Here is an 18,501-nt window from a genome sequence, read left to right on the forward strand (position 1 = left end):
GCGCAGCAGTTTGGCGCCTGCCTTTGGCCCAGGCTGCGATCCTGGAGACCCGGGATCAAATCCCACGTCGGGCTCCCGGTGCATGGAGCCTGCTTCTCCCTCTGCCTGTGTCTCTGCCTCTCTCTCTCTCTCTCTGTGTGACTATCATAAATAAATAAAAATTAAAAAAAAAAGAAAGTTTGGTTTCTTGAACACCAATAAAAAATAAATTTATTATTAAAAAAAAAAAAGAAAGAAAGTTTGGTTTCTTACACTTAGTCCTTTCATCCATCTGGAATTTATTTTTAAAGTATGGGCTAAAGTAAGAACAATTTTATCCTGAAAAGACAGCCACTTTTTTCTAAATCTCTTCACTCAAGTGGACAGAGGTGGAGTGTTGCTCACAGAGGTCTGAGTGAAGACCAAAGCAGTCGACCACAAAGGCACAATTTGTCTGGACATTTTGTTTTACTCCCAAAGCTCATGTTTTCCCTCCATGATATGTTTGCTTCGATATAAAAATTATCATTCCGGGGGCATCCGAGTGGCTCAGTTGGTTATGCATCTACCTTTGGCTTAGGTCATGATCTTAGGGTCTTGGGATTGAGCTCCACTTTGGGTTCCCTGCTCAGGGGGGAGTCTATTCTTTCTCTTCCTTTCCCCTCCCTCCCACTTGTGCTTTCTTTCTCTCTCCCTCAGATAAATAAAATAAATCTTTATGAAAAAAATTATCATTCTTCTTCCTGACACTTTTGAGTAAAACTGAAGCTCCAGGAAGATGTCTTGTATTTATCTTGTACATTTTCAAACTCCCAATACATAGCAGTCAGCAGCAGAAGTATGCATACTCGCTCTATTTGTTTACTTAACTGTCTCATACACTACACACACACATACACACACACACACACAATGTAGGTCACACTTATTTCATTTGCTCCTTTGCCTATCTGACTACTAGGCTATGAACCCTTGAAGGCAGGCACCCTTCAACCTTACCTAGTGTTTGACAGAGTATCTGATACTCTGCCTAGGAGTGTTCAATTAATATGTATTGAATAAATGAATACTTTTCTACAAATAGACCCAGTGGGGAATCTGTTTATATATATATATATATATATATATATATATATATATATATAGGCACTAAAACAGTAATGAATGGAAACATATTTGAGATTTACTTAAAATATAAATAAGGAGTAGAGAGGGCACTGGGAAATATAGATAGAACAAGTGATAAACAATTTATCACTCAAAGTTCCACTCTGTAATATGGAATGTGTCAGCCTGCAAAGCAAAGCCAGATCACTATGGTGATCCTTACTTAAGGGTGGATGTCAAATGTCAGACTGGGAACAAGCAAATTTAGATCATTAACAATATAGCCATACTATTACATTTTGGTCTGAAATGTTAAATATATCATGTTATATTTCACTGTTTTCAAAACAGAGAACAATCTTGTTCAATTTTTTCTTTTTTTAAAAAAATATATTTGGGATCCCTGGGTGGCACAGCGGTTTAGCGCCTGCCTTTGGCCCAGGGCGTGATCCTGGAGACCCAGGATCGAATCCCACGTCAGGCTCCCAGTGCATGGAGCCTGCTTCTCCCTCTGCCTATGTCTCTGCCTCTCTCTCTCTCTCTCTCTGTGACTATCATAAATAAATAATAAAAAAATAAAAAAAAAAATAAAAAATATATTTATTTATTTCAGAGGGTGGGGAGGGGCATGGGGAGAGGGAATCCCAAGCAGACTCCATGCTCAGGGTGGAGCCCAACACGGGGCTCAATTGCATGACCCTGAGATCACAGCCCAAGCCAAAACCAAGAGTCAGACGCCTAACCATTGTACCAGCCAGGTGCACCTTGTTCAACTTTCTAGTTATATATAAAGATTTAGGAGTTAAGAGGTATTTTAAATATGCAAACAGTTACGTGGTGGGGGAAAAAAAAGAAATGTGCTTTTAATGTGCATATATTAATTCAAATAGGTATACTGATTCAAAGTAATGCTGCTGGTTTTAGTGTTTCCTTATTGATCAATTCTTTGACATAAGAAGTTTAAATTTAACTTCTGATTTAAACACAAATTGGGAGGGGGGGAAATAAACACAAATTGGGGTGCCTGGCTGGCTCAGTCAGTAGAGTGTGTGACTCTAGATCTCAGGGTTGTAAGTTTGAGCTCCACCTTGGGTGTGGAGCTCACTTAAAAATAAAATCTTAAAACTTATTAATTTGTGATTAAAATCACAGATTACGTAGGCAAATAACTGGCAGAAGAGTGGAGGAGGATGCAGTAAGAATAAGGTGGTTACTATCACTGGGACAATGCTGGCAAAGGGTTATATTAATTCTCCAGACTGCATAGTAGTAAGCAAGCAATATTAGGTAAAAATAGAATTTCCTATATATATTGAGAATTATTTCGAAACAGCTATATACAGGGGTGCCTGGGTGGCCCAGTCAGTTAATTGTCTGCCTTCAGCTCAGGTCAAGATTCTGAGGGTCCTGGGATCGAGTCCAGAGTTGGGTTCCCTGCTCGTGCAGAGTCTGCTTCTCCATCTCCCTCTGCCTCTCCCCCCTGCTCATCCTCTCTCTCTCACTCTCTCAAATAAAATCTTTAAAAAAGAAAAAGAAACAGCTGTATACAAAAATCTACTTGAGCCGAGATATCATTGTCAGCTTACCTCTTCTGATCCTTCTTGAATGGAATAATATGTAAAATACTTCCCAAGATAAGTTCCCTCTGATTTGAAAAGAGATCCATCTCCAGGATAAATCTCTATTGAGTTCACATTTTTATGGGTTAGTCTAAGGAAGAAAAATAATCATTAAAAAACGTTTTTTTCTAATTGAGACTAAAACATAAATGAGAGCAATCAAAAAAAAAAAAAAAAAAAGCAAAAGCAAAGTAGTATGGGATTTTGCCCATCCAGCAAAAATGGATAATTTCCACCCAATCAGCTAAATTAAATTAAAAAAAAAAAAAAGAACACATAGAATTGACTAATGTAGCTATTTTGACAACTAAGCCTAGTTTCTGGAAGTCAGGCATCTTGTCATCCTGGTATACCCACTGCCAATCATGGTAGCTGGCACATACTAGTCACCAACCAAAGAAATGCCCATTGCAAAGGAGTTAAATAAACTCCAGAACCTGAAAATAAGTTTATTCTTTAATAATGAAACTAGTAGAATCAATAGCTGATGAATGAGATTAGCCATGTGTAAAAGAAGCCATCCTGGAGAAAAGGTGACTTGATCATACCTGAAGCAGCCAAGAAAATCAAGGTATTAGGTATATAATGCATAAAAACTCCAGCCATGTCAGTTTTTTTTTTTTTTTTTTTTTTAAATATATGAAGAGAGACGTTTGAGTGGCTTAGGAGTTTAGCGCCTGCCTTTGGCTCAGGGCATGATCCAGGTCCGGGGATCGAGTCCCACATCGGGCTCCCTGCGAGGAGTCCGCTTCTCCGTCTATGTCTCTGCGTCTCTCATGAATATAAATAAAATCTTTAAAATATATATATATATAATATTGTCATATATAATATTGTCAGGAGGGTATGTGCTTTCATGTAAGGAGAGCCTAAAGAACAAAATGTTGCAGTGCTCTTCCAGCATTATTTATAATAGTGAAACCCTGAATCTAGCCAATATTAGTATTCTAGTCACCAGGGAAGTATACTTTGTGGTGGTGTAGGGATAATTCAATGGAATAGTGCAGACACAGATGAGCCTCTAATCTTCTCTAAGTCCATGCTCAACAGGCAACATTTTGATGTGACTAATTCAGACAACTAGATCCCTTGATGCTTGTAAGGGGTATCCTATAAATAACTGACATGAGTATTTCATTCACTAGCAAAACTAATCCTTATTGGCTCTGGAGTTGTCACAAAAATCTTGTGAATGTGGTTATTGTGAATTAATCACAAGACCCCTATGTGTACTAATAAAAGTAAGTTTTGAAACCTACAAAATTTAGAACTATATAGAAGAACAAGGGCCCTGGCCAAACTGTGTCCTTTTGTGGGAGTCTGTCTGCAAGGCTAGTCCCCTCCCCTCTGACATCACTAAAGAGCTCCAACTCCAACACAAGTGCCTTACCGATAAGTTACGCCTTTGTACCAGACCACTTTTACTAGTTCAGGATAGGAATATTCTTCATCAAAAGGTCTTTGTGAAAGTGAATCGCAAAAATCCCATCTGTGGAGGACAAAATACAAGCTATTATTTCTGGTTGTTTGACATAATTATTACCTTGAGAAGTCCATAAAATACTGGCTACTGGAAAAATATTTATTTCTTACTTGTTAGATCAAAGAAAAGTAAAAATATAAATGTGTAAGAAGGAAATTAACACTTATCTTATTTTTCCATGGAATTTTAAAAAAGTGCAAATGAAAAGTAAAAATTAATATAAATGTATAAGAAGGAAATTGAACACTAATCTTATTTTTCCATGGAATTTTCTCAGTATGTTTAACAATCTCACCATTTCATCTCAGCACAATCATACAAATTAACAGTTTTACTAATCTTTATTTATTTATTCATTCATTTTAGTTTTACTAATCTTCAAAATTTAGGATTCAAATGACAAATATTCACTGCAATATTTATGCCACACACACTGGGGATATAACACCGAAAAAAGAAGACAAGGTCACTGCTGTCAGTGAAAATTCCTATCAAGCAGGGATGTGAAATAGAAGACACTGAACACAGAGAGGAGAGTTACTGGATGCTGTGGGATTGTACAACCTAATCCTGTCTGGGGACCTGAGGATAACCACTCCAAGCAGGAAAAGCTTAAGCCAAGACCTGGAAATGGGCACACGTTAGTGAACTGAGATACAGCAGTGCTCCTGGCAGAGGAAAGAGCAGGTGCGGTGGTGAAACAGAGCTTGGACATTCTAGAGACTGTAAAAAGTCCAGTTGAGCAAAAGTAGAAAAAGCAAGGGCAAGAGTGCTGAGGACTACCAATGTAAGAAGAGATCAGAAAATGGAAGGCCTGCTTAGCCATGTTTAAAGATAAGGGATTTTAATCTACAGTTAGTGGCAAATTATTGAAAACTGTTCATTTAGAAGCTTAAATCTCTTTCAATGTGTACTTACTATTACTGGAACTTCCGATTTTAACTAGATAATCATGACAAGCCTGAAAATCACTCCCTGGTTTTGCTTTAAATAATAAATATATTCTCAGAGACTACCTGGGATCAAAGCCCAATTCTACAAGCACTCGTTATGTGACTCTGCTCAGGTTATTTAACCTTCTTCTACCAAGTGGGGCAATAACAGTTACTTACCTCATGGAATTTCTATGATAATCTAGTAGGTGAAGTACTGAGGTGCCTGGCACATAAACACTCTGTGGCAGCTCTTACCGTTACTATCGTACTACTTATAGAAGTTCATTGAACCATTAAGGTGAATGGAACCATTCACCTCTTATTAGAGGGAAAAGGCTTCTAGCTGGCCTCCAGAAACCTCTCCATGTTTACCGCTTTTTTCAAAAATTTTCAGTGATTAGGAATAGTGTAGGGGAGGCCTGCACTGACATGAAGCGCGAGTACGACCAGTGCTTCAATCGCTGGTTTGCCGAGAAGTGTCTTAAGGGGGATGGCTCCAGAGACCCGTGCACCGACCTCTTCAAGCGCTATCAGCAGCGTGTTCAGAAAGCAATAAAGGAGAAGGAGATTCCCATTGAAGGACTGGAATTCATGGGCCATGGCAAAGAAAAGCCTGAAATCTTCTTGAACTTGACAGTCACCTTGAAAATAGACTCCTCCAATCAGGAAATTGAGGACACTGGATTTCATCAATTAAGGCCATGAAAATAGCCATCAATTGATGAGTTTAGGAGGGAGTTTTCTTTTCTCCTTGATTTCCTCTCACTTGTAAAAGATGATGAACCATCACTCTTTGCTCTGAGATGAGTTTTCACTTGTGCTATGGCATCTTGCAGGAACCTCACCTACTAAAACTGAATGATTTCTTGGGATTATGGGTACAATACTTGGTCTAGGATCAGCTTTAAATATCCCTTGTGTGTAAATACTGATAAACTTGTCAGGATGATCAGGGTTGCCTGACCTCTTGAGTTTGCTTCAAAGGACATTAAGTACATTGTACTAGGGTTATTATTATTCATGGAAGCAACTGGTTAGGATCTCTCTTCTCTCAGGGAGCTAAGGCTCTGAAAAGGGATTCCAGCACAACGGTTTTAATCAATGCTTGGGGGACGGTTTTATTTTTATATAACAACTTTTAAGATTGCTGGTGGACTGGGTTAGCCAAGAGGAAGACAGTCTTAAGAGTTCCTAGCCTTAAGAAAAGGTGTCAGATTTCTGATTAAGGTATGAAAGCTTGAAGAATGTTGCAGTACACACCATTTCAGAGCTCATAGTATAGTTTAGGAATTAAGATCCTTGGAGTAACAATGGAAGATCCTAAACTGCAGAGATTTGCTGTTCCCAGCTTTCAGCCCAAGTCAATTAATTAGGTCTACCTATATTATCATAAAACTGCCAAAATGCTGCATCTGGTTAAATGGGACAAGAGTTTGTTTTATTTGCCTTGTGTACCCACCCTGCCCTGCAATGTCTGTAATCATGTAGACAGAATAAATTGTAACATTTAGTTTCCAAAAAAAGAAAAAAAAATCCAGTGATTAGATTTAGAGTTAGCAAACCAGTCAGGCTAGGTATGAAAGAAAAGAACCCATGATCATAAACTAGTCAGATCCATGCTCCAGCAACCAATGTAACGGACTCCACGGAGTGGCAGCTGATGCTCCTCTGTGCTCACCACCAGCGCCCTGTGCCATCACTTACCAAACTTCAATAATCTATTCAGTGACAGTGCCCTTTGAGGAGTCTAAGCGCCTAGAAAGCAGGGACTGTGTCTCTGTCATCCCTAGAGCCTCTGTGTTTTACAAAGTATGTAGTGTCCAGTCAGCCTCCCATCAACACTCAACGCTTGGGCACAGAGTAAGAAACATAAGTGACACATTGGCTAGGGAAATTATTTACTATCGGTTATTAGCAGAGTTTTGGATCACTGAATGAACTTTTCTTATGAATGATAGCAGATGGGTAGCCCAGGTGGCTCAGCGGTTTAGTGCCGCCTTCAGTCCAGGGCCTGATCCTGGAACCCCGGAATCGAGTCCCACGTCAGGCTTCCTGCATGGAGCCTGCTTTCTCCCTCTGCCTGTGTCTCTGCCCCATCTCTTTCTCTGTCTTTCATGAATAAATAAATAAAATCTTAAAAAAAAACCTGAATGGTAGCAGATGACTGAGAAACAAGAGCTTTATGACAAAAAAAAAAAAAAAAAAAAAAAGCCATTCTTCCATTACCTGTGTAGGTGGGGGACAGGACAGCTGAGTAACAGGGCCCTGGGAAGAACAGAAACCTCTTTTCCTCTTTCCTCTGAAATATCAGAAGTTAAAGTTCTACTCTGGGTGATATCTGCATCAATTCCAGACATGCTGCTGATTTTATTACGAAAACGAAGTGCTAGAGACAAAGGATATCTCCATTCCTCTGGACAGGAGGCCACAGGCCAGCACTGCTTCACCCACGTGTATACACATGTGTGTTGTGTACTAGGAAGAGGTGCATCCTCCTTCCCTTCGGCTCCATTTACACAGCTCTTCTTCTCTAAAGGTTCCTTGGATTTCGTGATCTGACAATAGAGCTCATTTTCTTTATTCTTCAGTCTCTGTCTTGATAAACTTCCATATGTACAAATTTTGCCTGCTTTTTCAACTAGTTTATCCTTTCTGGCTTGATTCTTCTTTTCTGACAATACTACAGACGAGTCTGGCTTCTGGCTTACTTTACACAAAAAATGTACTATAAATTCATGCTGCAATTTGGGCAGGCAAAGGTATGCGTGCCCATCTAATGATGATATCTTCACGGTGCCACTCTGCATACATATCATGCCATCATCAGTGTCGCCACTGGGCCATCTCACTTCTGAGAAGTCAATGAAAATACGCTGAGTTGAGGGGAGAAAGAAATGGGGAGTATTTTGTTAGTAGTCCAATGTTTCTGTACATTTGATGCTTACAAATTGTGTAAGAAAACTCCTTAAGTTTTGTGTTTTACTACCTAAAGAGAATGAAAAATAGAGAGCAAGGTGTTGGCCTATATATATTTTTCCACAGAAGATTTGATACTGTTAAGATTATCTCACTTAGAGAGAGAGAGAGATATAAAATACACACACACACACACACATACACGCGCGCACATACAGATAAAGAAGGAGAGAGAAGGGACGCCTAGGTGGCTCAGCAGCTGAGCATCTGCCTTCAGCTCAGGATGTGATCCTGGAGTCCTGGGATTGAGTCCCACATTGGGCTCCCTGCATGAAGCCTGCTTTTCCCTCTGCCCATGTCTCTGCTTCTCTCTCTCTGTGTGACTCTCATGAATAAATAAATAAAATCTTAAAAAAATAAAGAATGAGAAAGAAGAAAAAAAATGATCCTGACTATATTTAGTGTTAGATATATTTTTGTTTCAAATGTACAATGACCGGGACGTCTGGGTGGCTCAGCAATTTAGCCCCTGCCTTCAGCCCAGAGTGTGATCCTGGAGTCCCAGGATGGGTCCCACATCGAGCTCCCTGCATGGGACTTGCTCCTCCCTCTGACTATGTTTCTGCCTCTTTCTCTCTCTCTGTTCTCTCATGAGTAAATAACTAGTCTTTTTAAAATCCAAAAACCAAAAACACAAAAAACAAATGTATAATGACCAATAAACTTTGCTTTATTGCCCCCACCCAAAAAAAGTACTATGAATCAGAGATAGATTTTTTAGCCCTGCCCAAAAGATTACCTTGAAAAAGAAAAAATGAGGGAAAACCAGCACTACAGTGTACAAACAACACTACAAACAACCACAATGTATTCTATTAAAAGCAATCATAACCTCAATTGTATGGAACTAACATAAAAATCATTGACAGAGCATTTCAGATAATAAGGAAACAGAATCAACCGTATCTTAAGACATTACATGTGATAACATAAGTTTTTCAAAACAAGGAGGGGGGAACCCTGGGTGGCGCAGCGGTTTGGTGCCTGCCTTTGGCCTGGGGCACGATCCTGGAGACCCAGGATCGAATCCCACGTCAGGCTCCCAGTGCATGGAGCCTGCTTCTCCCTCTGCCTGTGTCTCTGCCTCTCTCTCTCTCTCTCTCCCTGTGTGACTATCATAAATAAATTAAAAACAAAAAACAAAAAAACAAAAAACAAGGAGGGAATGGGAGAATGACAAGAAATGGTACTGGAATTACTGAATAGCATGTGGGAAACGCTATCTCAAAGGGCTATCAAATAGACTAACATAAGACAACATGTATAAAGTACCTATCCTAGGCAATATTTTAAAAAACTGAATTACTAGGGGTGCCTGGGTGGCTCAGTCAGTTGAGCAACAGACTCTTGGTGTCTGCTCAGGTCATGATCTCAGGGTGGTGAGCCCTGTGTTGGGCTCTGCGCTTAGTGGGGAGTCTGCTTGAGACTCTCTCCCTCTGCCCCTCCCTCACTTGTGCAGCATGCTCTCTCACTCACTCACTCACTCACTCACTCACTCATAAATAAACCTAAAAAACAAACCAAACTGAATTACTCAAAGGTAAACTGATCTCGACCAATTGCAAATAGACTTGTAACAGGTGCCAGTGCTTGTTGCATCTCTTCATGGAAGATAAAAACAGTAGGTATCATGTAATAGTCTTTTTTTTTTTTAACAGTCTTTTAATCAATTGATCTTGCCAATAGGTAAACATTTCTGCTTACATTTATATAAAATCTTAAATTTACAAAAACTAGTGTCAAGAAAGCCTCTTAAACTTACAATGCCATTTATGTATACAGATGTTAGTAGAGTGTTCACTGATGGCAAATCTGGCTTGTAAGGATGGTCAGTTAAGAAAGTTCTCCATTCCACAGCTGGATTATCTAATAATCATTCGACAGCATCAGCAGCAAACTATGCAGTTTCAATGAATAAAGTTTCTCGAAAGATAGTGATAAACTATCCCTATAGACTAAGTTACAGCTTACAATTTTTCTTGGCTTCTTTCCCATCATGATGGTAGTGGAAAGTGGTTAAAAGACATAGTCTTCAGAGTCAGCTAGACTGGGTTCAAATCCTGACTAACATTTAGAAAACATCCATGAAGAAAGTTAAGTAAACTCTCTGAGATTTAGTTCTCTTATCTGTAAAAAGGGCCTGATATCTGACCAATATACCTGTTCTGACTGGCTGGACAGACATTCTGACTGGTGTTATTAAATATTTTTAATATCATTCCTAGTTATTGGCACATAATAAATCCTCAATAAATGATAGCTATCACTATTATTATTCATAAAAGTTCAAAATAGAACATAAGCAAAAAAATAAAAAAGTATATACCTGTAAGGAATTACGCATCTCTACTGCACATGAACTGCACATCAATTACTGAAAATGGCCACATAATTTCTTGATTCTGATACCCCTGAGAATCAAGTCACCAATCTGAAAAATTCTGAGTAGGTGCTTTGGCTACAAAGAAAATGGTAGAAAGATGAACTATGTAGCTCCTGAGTCTCAATCAATATATACTGGACCAGAACACCCTAGTCTGGTGAAAAAATATATAAGCCTATGCATTCTACAGCAACATGTGTATTCCCAAGTGTCATGAAGAAAAAGATTACATATGAAACTACCTGTTTCTAATTACTTGTCCTCAAAATATTACTTATAAAAAAAGCTTTTAAAAAATTACCTTTTTCCTTTCAGAAGGTATGATGCTTTCAGATAAAAAAGGGCAAACAGCAAAAGAATTTCGAAAATCTAGGGCTCGCTGTAGTTGCTCCTACAAAAAGAAATACAAAACACAACCTCAAAATATGTAAAATAATGTAAGAAATCAATTTAAATTGACAGTAATCTGGAATATTAATTACTTTCCATAATCAGACTACCTCAACAATATTCTGGTATCAGAAAGAATTGTTTTTGTGTCACCTTTACTTACTCGGTAAGTGCTAATAACAAAGTGTGTCCTTTGACGAATTCTTTCTGGTTGTTCCAAAGGATGTGCTGAAACAGGAGGTGCCTTTTCAAATAAAAATTCAGAGCCACATGGAGAAAGCTGCAGTCTGGAACCATCAACATATTGCACTTGCACTGAATCATCTTCATAAAGTACCATTCGTACTTCAGCTGCCATGACTGGGACTACGGTAAGACGTCCTTCACAAGGTAAAGACTGAAGGAAATAGGAAATAGCATAGCACAAATAGTTCTTGTGTACAAAAGTTCTATCATAAAAAATGGATGCATTTTCTAAGAACATAAGCAAGACATATTCCCCTTGCACTTATTTTTGTTTGAGGAAAAGTGATTATTGGGGTACCTGGGTGGCTCAGTTGGTTAAGCATCTGACTCTTGGTTTTGGCTCAGGTTGTGATCTCAGGGTCAAAATCGAGCCCCACATTGGGCTCCTCGCTCAGCTCAGAGCCTACTTGAGATTCTACCCCCCTCCCTTTTCCTCCTCCTCTGCTCCTCCCATGTTCTAAAATTAAAAAAAAAAAAAAAATTGGGATCCCTGGGTGGCGCAGCGGTTTGGCGCCTGCCTTTGGCCCGGGGCGTGATCCTGGAGACCCGGGATCGAATCCCACGTCGGGCTCCCGGTGCATGGAGCCTGCTTCTCCCTCTGCCTGTGTCTCTGCCTCTCTGTCTCTCTCTGTGTGACTATCATGAATAAATAAATAAAATCTTTAAAAAAAAAATAAAAATAAAAAAAAATTAGTGATTATTTTACTACATACTTTTAAATGATCTGAAATTAACAACCTTAACAGAATACCTTGATTAACCCCCAGGGCTTTACTCCAATGTGGGAAGATAACCTAGAGGAAGAAGAAAGCCCACCAAATTGTAACTGCCTTTATAATTTAATAGCTGTAATTCTCCTGAAGTTTAATTTTGTAAATTATATGCTCAGTTAAATCATTTCATACAACAAGCAAATTCCGTCTTTTGTGATAAGAATACAGAATTGTTTGTAATACATGCAAAAGGCAGGCCAAAAGTAACTATTAAGACTGAGAAAAAAGAACACTGAAAATGAAATCCCAATACCTGGATTTTTGTCCCTAGTCTGACATTAAGGAAGTAGTTCTATATCATGACTGAGCAAGTTAATTAATCTTCTAGTCTAGTGTCTTAGATTCACTCGTATTTCAATGATTTCAGTTTCTTCTTCCCCACCTCTAAACTGTTATCACCTATACTTTCCATTCAGGGATGACTGAAGGGAATCAGAGGGTTGAGTTCCATTCATACTCCCACTACTTATTAGCTAAATGCCTCAGGTTGTTTGTTTCTTTATTTGTAAAATGGGGCATAGTAACAGAATTGTTGCAAAGATTGAACCAGACAACACACATGCCAGTACCAGTATTGCAATGTTGCTTTGTAGGCGCTCAATAAATCTTAGGATTCCTTTTTTTTTTTAAGATTTTATTTATTCATGATAGATATATATATATAGAGAGAGGCAGAGACACAAGCAGAGGGAGAGGTAGGCTCCATGCCGGGAGCCCGACGTGGGACTCGATCCCGGGACCCCAGGATCGCGGCCTGGGCCAAAGGCAGGCGCTAAACCGCTGAGCCACCCAGGGATCCCCTTATGATTCCTTTCTTTCTTTTTTTTTTTTTTTTATAAATTAATTTTTATTGGTGTTCAATTTACCAACATACAGAATAACACCCAGTGCTCATCCCGTCAAGTGTCCCCCTCCGTGCCCGTCACCCATTCACCCCCACCCCCCCGCCCTCCTCCCCTTCCACCACCCCTAGTTCATTTCCCAGAGTTAGAAGTCTTTATGTTCTGTGTCCCTTTCTGATATCTCCCCTTATGATTCCTTTCTAAAATCAACACCATCCTCTGACACTTATCCATCTCCAACTAGAACATCATCCTTTAAAAAAAAAAAAGATTATTAGAGAGAAAGAAAGAGGGTGAGTGGAGGGGCAGAGGGAGAAAATCTTCAAGCAGACTCCCCACTGAGTGTGGAGCCCAATGTCAGGCTCCATCTCACAACCTGAGATCATAACATTAGCTGAAACCAAGAGTTGGATGCTCAACCAATTGAGCCACTCAGGTGCTCCTAGGGACGTCATCCTTTCTAAGACTTTCCTTTCTAAACACTAACCCATCCCCTTCTAGGACATTATCTCCTACTACTCAGGTGATAACTTTCACTTGACAGAAAAAAAGTAACTTCTCCAGTTTACTCTTCTTGCCTACCAAAAACTTTCTCAGATATAGTTTCCACTCATTGTCTACTTTCTCTCCCATCTGTCTTCAACCCATTGCAATCCAGGCTTTCCTCTACATTTCCTTTTTTTTTTTTATTTTTAAGATTTTATTTATTTATTCATGGGAGACAGAGACACAGAGAGAAGCAGAGACATAGGCAGAGGGAGAAGCAGGCTCCTCGCGCCGATGGTAGACTCAATCCCAGGACTCCAGGATCACGCCCAGAGCCAAAGGCAGATGCTAAACCACTGAGCCACCCAGGTGTCCCCTTCCTCTACATTTCTACTGAAATTGTTTCACCACAGTCACCAATGTCTTCCTACACCCAGTAGCTTCAGTCTTCATCCTACTAAACTACTCACTCTGTGATAGTGTTGTATACCTTCCTCTGCACTAAACTCTCTTTTCCTCCGCCTTTTATTAAGACTCCACACCCAATGTGGGGCTTGAACTCATGATCCTGAGATCAGGAATCACATGCTTTACTGACTGAGCCAGCTAGGTGCTCCCACCTCTGTGTTTAGCGTGATCATTCTTTTTCACCATTCTCTTAAATCAAAGATTTAAGACCTGAACTTAAAGATTTATTTATTTATTTATTTATTTATTTATTTATTCATTCATTCATTCATTCATTCATTCATTCATTCATTCATGAGAGACAGAGAGAGAGGGGCAGAGACACAGGTAGAGGGAGAAGCAGGCTCCTCACAGGGAGCTCGATGTCAGACTCGATCCCGAGACTCCAGGATTGTGCCCTGAGCTGAAGGAAGACGCTCAACTGCTGAGCCAGCCAGGTGTCCCCTTACCCCCTTTTCAATGTACGTAATCAACTACATATGACTGGCCTATACAATATATCAGAATATAAGTAAACATTAAACCATATGGTTTCTCCTAAGGAGATTCACACAATTTTATTTATTTCCCCTCTCTAGAAAGCTTCCAAATCCACCTGACCTCTCCCCAGAACTTTAAGAAGCCTGCTAGACCTCTCTTTATGTCCTTGTCCCACAGATAAATCAAACTCAATCAACATGACTAAAATGGAATATCATCACTCTCACCAAAGCAGACTTCTGTAACATCTCCTAATTTCACTTTCACTCTTGTTTCCCTCAAGTCCAGTCTACACAACAGTAGCCAGAGGGATCTTTTAAAATAAAATGAGATAGGAGCACCTGGGTGCCTCAGTGGTTGAGCATCTGCCTTCGGCTCAGGTCATGATCCTGGGGTCCTGGGATCGAGTCCTACATCAGACTCCCTGCAGAGAGCCTGCTTCTCCCTCTGCCTGTGTCTCTGATGAATAAATAAATAAAATCTTTAAGAAAAAAATAGATCTATTGCATCCTGGTTCACAATCTATCATTTTGCACTTAAATAAAATTCCTAACCATGACCTATAACAGCCACACAATCTGGTCTCATCTTCCTATCCAAATGCCATCACTCTTTTCCTTGTTCAGGACACTTTAGCTACACTTGCCTTTTTAATGTCTTTAAAACAAGCTGTTTCCTGTCTCAGAACCTTTGTGCTGTTCTTTCTGCCTAGCATGTTCTTTCTCTTGTTTATCACAAGGCTGAGTGTTTTAAGCTTAAGTATCATTTCCTCAAAGGCCCGACTTGATCATCTCAATTAAAGTTCTTCCCCGCCACTTCCCAATCACTTTTCATCCATTTCATCTTTTTTACTCACGGCATCCATCACTATCAAAACTAATTCTATTTATTTCCTCGCTTGTCTTTTTCCAGTAAGACATACACTCAATCGCACCAGAGACCTCATCTGTCTTATTTACAGTAGTATCCCTGGCATTTAAAAACAATACTTAGCAAATAATAAGAGTGCAATAAATATTTAATGATGAAAGAATAAGTAAGTGGATTTCAAAATTCCTGCTTCTCCTCAATTTGCAATTTGAGTTAATGGCATTTCAGTTAGTAATACTTGACTTTTCACTCTGTTTTCCTCCACACTCCTGTAAGGTGTCTTGTTGATTTCTTTTTTTTTTTTTAATTTTTTTTAATTTTTATTTATTTATGATAGTCACAGAGAGAGAGAGAGGGAGAGAGGCAGAGACATAGGCAGAGGGAGAAGCAGGCTCCATGCACCAGGAGCCTGACATGGGACTCGATCCTGGATCTCCAGGATCACGCCCTGGGCCAAAGGCAGGCGCTAAACCACTGCGCCACCCAGGGATCCCTGATTTCATAGGTTTCTCTTATGAACCTGGCTCCTTTTCCATTTCAGTCCATCAACTCTCCCCTCCATTTCTGCAACTATCTGGGACCTTCCAGTTTCTTCCCTCTCCATTTCCATTGCTGTTACAGGAGGGGGCTCCTGGGTGGCTCAGTTGTTTGCCTTTCTCTCAGGTCCTGATCCCAGCATCCAGGGATCAGGTTCCCTGCTCAGCAGGGAGAACGCAGCTTCCCTCTCTCTCTCTCTCTGTTCCTCTTCCTCTCAAATAAAATCTTCAAACAAATAGTATTGCTGCTATAGGCAACCTTCCACTTTACATCACTTGTTTATGTGTTTTGTTCATTTCACAAGCAATAAGTATAGCATTAAATGTTTTTATATTGCATACACACATACATATATAAATCTCAGCTGTCTACTTGCTATTTCAGGAAAAGCAGGTTGGAAAACTTGTATTTTCTGATTGCCAACTGGGAAAAGGTCTCTATGTTTGGTCAAGTTTTTAATAAAAAAAAAAGTTAATGAGATATAATTGTTATTTACTTAAATAACAGGCAGACACGAGAAACAGTGGAATAGCTAGAGTTCCTGGCATATCATAAAAAAAAAAAACATAACCTGATTCTATGCCACACTTCAGCTTCATGTTTTATTCCTGTCTGTTTCGCCACCCCGTCCATTACGTCGGTGTTTAACGATCGAAAGCCACAAGTCTGTACTTGACATCAGTGGGAATTCATTTTTCAAAAGGGCAGTATCTAGTTACAGAAAAAGCCTCACCAAAACAACCAGCAACGTCCTGGGCTCACACGGCAGTCCGGAGAGGAAAGTCGTGGAGACGAGGCCAATCAACGGCCCCTTTAGTTTGCCAAAATGCTTGAAGCCTGCCCACGACTGCTTCTCCAGGGATGTTTCTAGAATTTGACAAATTACCAAAAAGTGATGTCTCTTGACGGGAGAAAACAATCACCACCGCAGAGGAATAAGGCCACAGAGAGAGCGTCTTGGCCGAGACGTCCGTCGTGTCAGGGCAGCGGGAGAGAGCGGCGGCGCCGGCTACGAGCCCGCAGAGAAAGCGCAGGAAACCGACCGCGGTTCAAATCTTCCCGCGCCCCGGGGAAGCGTCTTCCCTCCCCGGAGAAAGACCGGAAGTCCCGCCCAGCCCGCGGGCTCCGCTCCGGGAGCCAATCTCCGTCGCGCTCCCAGCGAGGGGCGGGGCCGGAAGTACGGGAGGAGGGCGTTCCCAGTCCTGAATGTGGTTGCTTCCCATTTGGCAAATTTTACTTCCGATGCTCGAGTTGGGACCTGTCCGACCTGGTTGTGATTCGTCCGGTCAGCACCGGCATCCCGCAGCTCCGCCGAGAGCTAACCGCATGAGTGGGTTTTAGGAGAGTAATGCTTATTTGAATAATCTAGACAATTACACCTTCATAGAGCTGTAGAAAAACCCCAACCAAACAAAAACTTGGCCACAGATAAAGCAGTCTTCCTAATTTGGTATCAACTATGTATCTGCCCCCCCCTTTTTTTTCTAAAATAGCAACTAGCGTGTCTGCTAGATTTATTGTTATTAAGTATTTATGGGGAACTTACTATGTGCTGGGCACCCTGGGGATAAAGCGGGAGTGAGACCCAGGGTCGGGGATGGGGGCTGGAGCTTAACCGGAAGGGAAGCGGACAATACTTTGATTACAGTAGTGTTTTTTTTTAATATTTTTAATTTATTTATTCATGAGAGACACCCACAGAGAGGCAGAGACAGGAGAAGCAGGCTCCCTGCAGGGAGCCCGACGTGGGACTCGATCCCAGGACCCGGCATCACGCCCTGAGCCGAAAGCAGAGGTTCAACCACCGCGCCACCCAGGCTCCCACACAGTAGTGATGGAGTGTTCCTAAACTGAAATAGAGGCCTGTGAGAGCATGGAGCCGACACACCCGAAGCTGAGGAAGTATCTCCGCCGAAATCCAAAGGGTAAAGAAGTATTAGCCACGTACAATGTGAGAAAAGTGTTTCAAGCAGAGGTAATAGCCTGTGTTAAGACCTTGAGCCCCAAAGGTCCTTAAAAAGGCCAGTTTGGTGCAGCCCGGGTGGCTCAGTGGTTTAGCGCCGCCTTCAGCCCAGGGCCTGATCCTGGAGACCCGGGATCCAGTCCCATATCGGGCTCCCTGCATGGAGCCTGCTTCTCCCTCTGCCTGTGTCTCTGCCTCTCTCTCTACGTCTCTCATGAATAAATAAATAAAATCTTAAAATAAAAGCAATGGTAAACTATTACAAGGGCTTAAATTTTTTTTTTTTTTTAGTTAACATACAGTGCAAGTTCTGGAGTAGAATTCAGTGGTTCATCACTTATATACAAGACCCAGCGCTCATCACAAGTGCCCTCCTGAATACCTGTCACCCATCTAGTCCATTCCCCGCCCACCACCCTCCATTACCCCTCAGTTTGTTCTCTATCCTTAAGAGTCTCTTAGGGCTTGTTTCCCTCTCTCTTCCTCCCCTTTTTTCCTATTCCCACTTCCCCGATGTTCATGTTTTCTGTTTTAAATTCCACAAGTGATATCATATGGTAATTTCTTTCTCTGACTTATTTCACTTAGCATAATACACTCTAGCTCCATCCACATCATAGCAAATAGCAAGATTTAATTTTTTTTATTTCATTATTTTTGATGGTTGAGTAACATTCCATTGTATATACACACATTTCTTTATCCATTCATCAGTCAATGGACATTTGGGCTCTCTCCATAGTTTGGCTATTGTTGATAATCAGGGGCTTTAAGATATTATTTATTCATGAGAGACACACAGAGAGAGGCAGAGGGAAAAGCAGCCTCTAAGCAGGAAGCTCGATCCCAGGACCCAGGGATCACACCCTGAGCCAAAGGCAGACACTCAACCACTGAGCCACCCAGGTGTCCCGATAATCAGGGGCTTTTTAAGCAACGGTGGCAGCATCAAGGAATGGGAAGA

At 40.7% G+C, this 18,501-nt stretch overlaps 1 protein-coding gene across 3 annotated transcripts in view; it reads right to left on the reverse strand.

Moving 5' to 3' along the window:
• The window catches only part of CUNH5orf34 (chromosome unknown C5orf34 homolog), a 34,796-nt gene extending 18,168 nt beyond the window's left edge, over positions 1–16,628 (reverse strand). For 2 of the 3 annotated variants that reach the window (XM_055325430.1, XM_055325427.1), the window contains exons 1-6: positions 16,308–16,628; positions 11,036–11,269; positions 10,784–10,873; positions 7,350–7,996; positions 4,096–4,194; positions 2,673–2,796 (exon numbers count right to left, since the gene is read on the reverse strand). In XM_055325430.1, the coding sequence (XP_055181405.1) occupies positions 2,673–2,796; positions 4,096–4,194; positions 7,350–7,996; positions 10,784–10,873; positions 11,036–11,230 (1,155 nt within the window). In that variant the 5' untranslated portion in view covers positions 11,231–11,269; positions 16,308–16,628. The remainder of the gene's footprint in view (positions 1–2,672; positions 2,797–4,095; positions 4,195–7,349; positions 7,997–10,783; positions 10,874–11,035; positions 11,270–16,307) is intronic. The other variant, XM_055325428.1, reaches the window with a different exon arrangement.
• Positions 16,629–18,501: the final 1,873 nt, after the last annotated feature.

Source organism: Nyctereutes procyonoides, unplaced genomic scaffold (genome assembly GCF_905146905.1).
Source record: "Nyctereutes procyonoides isolate TBG_1078 unplaced genomic scaffold, NYPRO_anot_genome, whole genome shotgun sequence".
Taxonomy (NCBI): Eukaryota; Metazoa; Chordata; class Mammalia; order Carnivora; family Canidae; genus Nyctereutes; species Nyctereutes procyonoides.